Source organism: Oryzias melastigma, linkage group LG16 (genome assembly GCF_002922805.2).
Source record: "Oryzias melastigma strain HK-1 linkage group LG16, ASM292280v2, whole genome shotgun sequence".
Lineage (NCBI taxonomy): Eukaryota > Metazoa > Chordata > Actinopteri > Beloniformes > Adrianichthyidae > Oryzias > Oryzias melastigma.
In genome coordinates, this window is record NC_050527.1 from 10,223,582 (window position 1) to 10,230,141 (window position 6,560).

Genomic DNA, 6,560 nt, shown 5'->3' on the forward strand with positions numbered 1-6,560 from the left:
TTCTCCTTTAATCGTGAAAATTGCGGCTTTTGCGGTTATAATCTGCTTCGATGCTTATCAGTTTGACACCAACCGGAAGTTAACAATGTCACGTGACTTAATTCACATCCCCCTTTCCTTTGTTCAAGCTTTAAGCTTTTATTGCCACCTGTCTGTTCTGTCTTTTTGCATTTTAGATTTATGTGTCTATATATATATATATATATTTACTTTAATTTTTGAATCTCTCCATCTAAACCAGACATGACCACTGAGAAGACCGAGTACACTCCAGCGCAGACAGGACCTCTTGCTTCTTCTACTGCCTATCCAACTTTTCCATTAGCGTATGGTGGGAATGCCCCCCTCCAAGAAATGCCCACAGGACCCACCATGCCTGGTGCTCTGCCCTACCCTCCTCCATCCTATGGAATGATATCCAGAGAAGGATACGATAACCCATGTTCTCAACCATATTCCTCATCTAACCCAGTCTTTTCCAACACCTATGGTGGTCAGTGCTTCACGTATGTTCAATTTTACACTGATTTAAATTTTCAATGTTAATGCATCTATTTGATTCCCTCAGGTGATGTCTACCATGGTGAGGATGTGGGATATGCAGGTTATGGTGCCCCATCTTCTCAACCGTATTCCCCACCTGGCCCAGTCTTTTCCAACACCCACGGTGGTTAGTGCAGCAACTATATGCAGTTTAGAGTTCATTTATATTACAGTGTTAATACATTTGTTTGATTCATTCTCCTCAGATGATTCCTACCATGGCGAGGAGGGCCCACCGGCTTTCTGTGACAATCAAGACTTCGGTATTGGATTAGACAACAAAAGCATCAGAAGAGCTTTCATCAGAAAGGTAAAACACTGTCAAAAAATTCTGTTTAAATCTACCTGAAGAATTGGTTTAATATAAAAATAACCAATTCAAAACTAATCTCAATATTCTCATTTGGTCATGAGGTATAAAATTTGATTTTATGATTCATTTATTAAATGTTTTATTAGGATTTCATGAAGCTGATCTTATTTTTCTTCTTACATGTTAGTGTTATTTTGTTGTTATCATAAACTTGTCATAAATTCTCATGTACTTTATTGGCCCAGTTGACATGCAGTTAATGCAGATAACTGTTTTTACACCGCTTTAACTTTCAAAAGAAAGCTCAAACCTCTTTGTCTGACGCTTTTATTTGCAGGTGTTCCTTGTGTTAACGGCACAGCTGATGGTGACTTTTGGTTTTGTGGCTATTTTCACTTTTGTGGAAGAAGTCAAGGTCTTTGTCAAGGAGAACATCTGGACTTACATCGTGTCGTACGTCATCTTCCTCGTATCGGTTTTTGCCATCAGCTGCTGTGGGAGTCTTCGCCGGAAACACCCCTGGAACTTGGTGGCTTTGGTAATGCAGATTCTTACTGAACAGGATGTGCTATTGCACATCGTAGAGCAACTAAAAGACCATAACTTATGTTGTAATTCATCTTTACTGTCAAAACTCTTAAATACATTTGTTTATGAATTCTATTTACTGTTGAAGTGAGAGTTAGCGCAGCTTACCTGAATGCTGCTTTTATTTTATTTTTTATTTCAGTCCATCTTGACGCTAAGCATGTCCTACATGGTGGGAATGATTGCAAGTTTCCACGACACCGAGTCGGTGGTCATGGCAGTGGGCATCACAGCTGTTGTGTGCTTCACAGTGGTCATATTCTCCATGCAGGTTTGTATCTGCAACTTCTTTGAATTGAGTCTGGTGTGAAAGTTGCATGAAAACCAATGTGTGCTCTCTGTACTCCCACAGACCAAATACGACTTCACTTCCTGCTATGGAGTGCTGTTTGTCTGTCTGATTGTTCTGATCATCTTTGGCTTCCTCTGCATCTTCATCCAAAACAAAATCCTGCAAATCGTGTATGGGGGACTGGGAGCATTACTCTTCACTTGCGTAAGATTTGACACCTTACTACTATGGATCACATAAGCAAATGTGTAACATTAAGTATAGTATTAATTGTAGATAGGAAGACATGCTCACATTGTTTATTTTTCAAGCTTTGAGGTGCATTAATTGGTGAATTGTGAAATGATTCATTAGCTTCCACGGAACAATTTAAAACAGACTTGAAAGTTAAAAAAAAGTTTTATTTTTCAATTCTTAAAGCTAAAATTTAATATATTTTTTTTGCTTTAGGTCTGGATCTTTGAAAATTCTGTCTCCAGAAATTCATTTTTAAAAGCTGTGCAAAACTAAAATATAAAGTTACATTACATGTACATTTAAATCAATCATACATCTGAACCTTGATAATCAGCCAGATGTTTTTTTTTTCTTGCGTTTGCTGTATTGCAGTTCCTGGCTGTGGACACTCAGCTGCTGCTTGGGAACAAGGAGCTGTCCCTGAGCCCAGAGGAATACGTCTTTGCCGCTCTGAACCTCTACACAGACATCATCAACATCTTCCTCTACATTCTGGCCATCATTGGGAGAGCAGGCAACAGTTGAGCAGAAAAAGGAACAGAGAGATTTTGAAACAGAAAGTCATTAGTTCACAGACGCTGTTGTCACGGTTATTCCCTTTTTTGCTTTTGTTCTTTATGTCTTAACTACATAGTTACAAAAAACTTTTATGTAACCCCATCTGAAGCACCTTTTCCCAGAAATCCTCTTCAGGGTTTGCTCTAAACATCTAGTTTGATTGATTAATGTTTGGCTGTGTGTTGGAAATCTATATAAATATAACCTGCAGTGGACATTCAGTTTGTGTTGTATGCTTCTTGGAATGAATTAAAAAGTATAGAAATCAGACAAAATTCCTAATTAAGTTGCATTTGCAATTTTTGTTCCCCACTTTTGCATGTTTGCTCTGGTTTACAGGTTTCATTGGTCAAAACAGTAAAAGATAATAAAAGCAGAAATCATATATAATTTTGCTCAAAATTTTATTTATTAAGTTGCTAAATTTTGTCTAAAAAAGCTTAAAAGCTTGTCCCTGTTGGTATCAATCTGTCAGCTCACAGTTTGAAGGATAATCAAGGAACGTTGGTGATAAGAAAAGAAAGTAGGAATACAAAGGGCTAAGATTATTCATATTATTTTAAACCAAATCGTCTTAGTCCTCAAGGCAACTAAATCATTCACAAAATAAGTGATTTCAAAATGTTTTTGAGGTTTTATACCTGTTTTGTCTAACTATGCTGTAAAAGAAACTTGCTCGGAATTTCAAGATAATTCTTGTCTTTTTATAACTTCCGGTTCTTTGTATGTAATCAATCAAAAACACAAATAAACCTAATTGTCACACAAAGAATGTTATTTTTGTTTTGATTTGATCTCCAATTCTCAGTCAGTGCTTGGGAGGTTTTGTTTGTGGGAGAACGTGGGAGCTTCAAAATGGACCAAATCGCTACAGATTTAAAAGCCAAAAATGAACAGCTCACAAAGGAAATTGATCATCTTAAAACCATGCTCTCCCTGATGAAGGAAAAAACGGACCTGGGAGACAGGACGCAGGCTTGCAACAGTGGCAGCGTGGATGAAAGCACAGGTACTGTTTCTCTCCTAACCACTAGGTGGCAGCTTCAGTTTGGTTAAAGCCTTTAAAGTTTGTGTGATAGAAAAATCTTAACACCTCCAGTTTATTTAAAGAGAACTAATGTGATAGAAGCATAATTTTATAGGATTATTTGTGTAACATATGCCTGCATACAAGGCTCGAGCTGTTTCCTAGCAACACTTTTCTTAAACGACATTGTTTGGCACAGCTTACTTTAGTAATTCAAAAGATACCATTTCCCAAATCCTCTGTGCACTGACTACATAAAAAGAGTTTATTTAATCACCACTGAAACTAAAAAGAATTTCAAACAATTAAGCAGATTTAGTCAGCCACAAATAAAAGAGGGCAAGTCACAGTTTTATTTGTTTTTACTTGCTTAAACCAGTACGTGTTCAGGCCTGCCTGACAATTTGCTAGATGCCATCTGGATAATGCAAAAAAAAAAGAGAATGTCATATGATCAGATAAAACCAAAATAGAACTTCTTGATAAAAAAAATCAACATGTCATTTTTGGAAAAGAAAGAATGCTGAGTTGCACCCAAAGGACACCATTGGGGTAGAAACACCCTGATTTAAGTTTTTTTATTTTGCAAATGTGTAAAGAAAGCAATGATTGGGGCTGCTGAGGCTGAGACATTCCTGGGTCTTTATGCATTGCCCAGGCAATCAGTCATTCCTAAACCTTAATCAATAAAACTGATTTAATCACATATATATCTAGAAAAGGGACTAATTAAACAAGGATGCCTTGTTTCCTTGATTAAAGTTAAAAGATGTGGCCTGAGAGGTGTCTTTTTAAATAGCAGACTCTGATAATGATAACTGTTAATAGCTTTTTTTCTCTGTGCAGCTCAAGGAGCAAAATCAAAATGTCACTTCCAAAGGCACTTAGAGGAAGGACAATTCAGGAGAGACTTGCAGCAGCCCACATCCAGACAAGAGCAGCGAACATCTTCTCCCACCAACTTCAGAAGCTTCCTCCAAACCTCTGCATTCAGAGACACAGATGAGTCAGAAGTCTTCCCAAACTTCCTGAATACTTCTTTAGATCCATCAGGTATCACGGTCAGAGCAAGTTATAGCAGCAAAAGGACTGTGACTGTTTCTTTTTTGTACTCATTTCTGGTTCTTGCACTACAGGTCCATCAAGGCTGCTTGGAGAGATTGCCTTTCAACTGGACAAGAGGATTTTGATGCATATCTTCCAGGCTCAAAAGAGGCTTTATGGCTTCACTCTGCTCAACATACGAGAAAAGATCATAGAGGTACAGTCAAAAAAAATCTTAGCACATTTGTGGTAGATTCTTGACAACATATAATAAACTACTCTATGTTATGAACAATTAAAATTGATGTTAATATTTAAATTTAATACCTTCTCTCATGAAATGAAGTACTTCTTTTGTGTTAGGTTAGCACACACCCAGTGACGGGTAACGTGGACAAAGGCTATCAGCTGTACCTCACACAGAGGTACACGACCCTCATGAACAGACTGAGCCAACTTGGGTACAAAGCAGCTCTCCACCCACTTTTCTCAGAATTTGTTGTCAACACCTACGGGAACCTGAAAGAAAGACCCAATGAAAACAGCCTCCATTTGGTCACTCCGAACTCCGTGAAGAAGGTGATACTCAGCACTGCACCAAAGAAGCTGCAGAAGGACCTGCTGCTTCTGCTCAACTGTCTGTGTTACATGGCAGAGGACGACAAAAAGCCTCTATTCTTCTGCTAGTCACCACTGGTTACAAGGCAGTGACCTGAAAGACTCACAATAAAACATTGTGGAGTTATCTCAAAAGATGAATGGCTTTTTTGGTATTGTATACATTTTGTACATTATATATATATAATAATATATATATATGTGTGTGTATTTTTGAAACCTTGATAAACCTGACAATCAAAGGCAAGTAGAGTAAAAAATGTGCTTAAGTGAGAAGTATTGTAACTTCAAAAAGTATCACTCAAGTAGAAGTAAAAAGTATTTATTCAAATAATTACTCAAGTAAGAGTAAAAAAGTTCTTAACAACTAATCAATAGTTAGATATTATGAGGTTTTAGGCTAAATATTAAAAAGTACGAGTAAGGGTGAAAAGTACAATACTGAAAAAAATACCACAAGGAGAACACATTTAATTACTTAAGTTACTTGAGTAAGAGTAAAAAAAGTACTTAAGTACTAAGTAATAGTTGGATCGTATAGGTCTCTAGTGAGAGAGTAAAAAGTATGACTAATAGATGAGTAAAAGTAAAAAGCATTAATTAGAAAAAAGACTATGGTGGGTACTTTTTAAAATTATTTCAGTTACTTGAGTAAGCGTAAAAAAAGAACTTAAGTACTAAAGTACTTAAATACTAAGTAATTGTTTGATCTTAAGTGTTTTCTAGTAAAAAGTAAAAAAAGTATGACTAACACATGAGTAAAAGTAAAAAGTATTGATCAGAAAAATAATTTTTTGATTACTTGAGTAGGAGTAAAGAAGTACTTAAGTACTAAGTACTGTAAAAGTTGGATCTTAAGTGGTTTTTAGTGAAAAAGTAAAAAAAAAATATGACTAACATATAAATAAAATTAAAAAGTATTGATCAGAAAAAATATTTTTTGATTGCTTAGGAGTAAAAAGGTACTTAAGTATTAAGTACTGTAATCTTAAGTAGATTTTTAGCTAAAAAGTAAAAAGTATGACCAACATATAAGTAAAATTAAAAGGTATGACTACTTTATGAATGAACTAAAAGCAATTTATCGGTTGATTTAACTGAATATATAATTATTAGTACCCACCTCTTCTGATAATATAAAAAAGTAAGATTTTAATAGTTTTATTATATTTGGCCTTTTTATACAATTTCTGTTGTATAGTTTTTTTCTTTTCTTCCAATCCCTACTGTTCTTTCAGCTCAGTATTTGTTTTAAAGGGTGGAGCAGACAGACAGAGCGGTTTCAGTTACACTTCCTGATCTCTACTTTCCATCTGTGCTTAAAATCTTGGTCACACCCC

At 35.9% G+C, this 6,560-nt stretch overlaps 2 protein-coding genes across 2 annotated transcripts in view; both read left to right on the plus strand.

Annotated features, from left to right (window-relative positions):
- Window positions 1-2,918, plus strand: part of LOC112143861 (protein lifeguard 1) — a 3,794-nt gene extending 876 nt beyond the window's left edge. Inside the window, exons 2-8 of the mRNA XM_024268085.2 lie at window positions 242-493; window positions 569-670; window positions 750-853; window positions 1,194-1,394; window positions 1,587-1,715; window positions 1,797-1,940; window positions 2,346-2,918. Coding sequence (XP_024123853.1) covers window positions 244-493; window positions 569-670; window positions 750-853; window positions 1,194-1,394; window positions 1,587-1,715; window positions 1,797-1,940; window positions 2,346-2,498 — 1,083 coding nt within the window. The 5' untranslated portion in view covers window positions 242-243 and the 3' untranslated portion in view covers window positions 2,499-2,918. The remainder of the gene's footprint in view (window positions 1-241; window positions 494-568; window positions 671-749; window positions 854-1,193; window positions 1,395-1,586; window positions 1,716-1,796; window positions 1,941-2,345) is intronic.
- Window positions 2,919-3,323: 405 nt separating this feature from the next.
- On the plus strand, window positions 3,324-5,361 carry LOC112143862 (speriolin-like protein). The gene is made up of 4 exons (XM_024268086.1): window positions 3,324-3,540; window positions 4,405-4,611; window positions 4,695-4,819; window positions 4,966-5,361. Exons 1-4 carry the CDS (start codon window positions 3,387-3,389, stop codon window positions 5,287-5,289), a joined length of 810 nt encoding a protein of 269 aa, XP_024123854.1. The 5' UTR covers window positions 3,324-3,386; the 3' UTR covers window positions 5,290-5,361.
- Window positions 5,362-6,560: the final 1,199 nt, after the last annotated feature.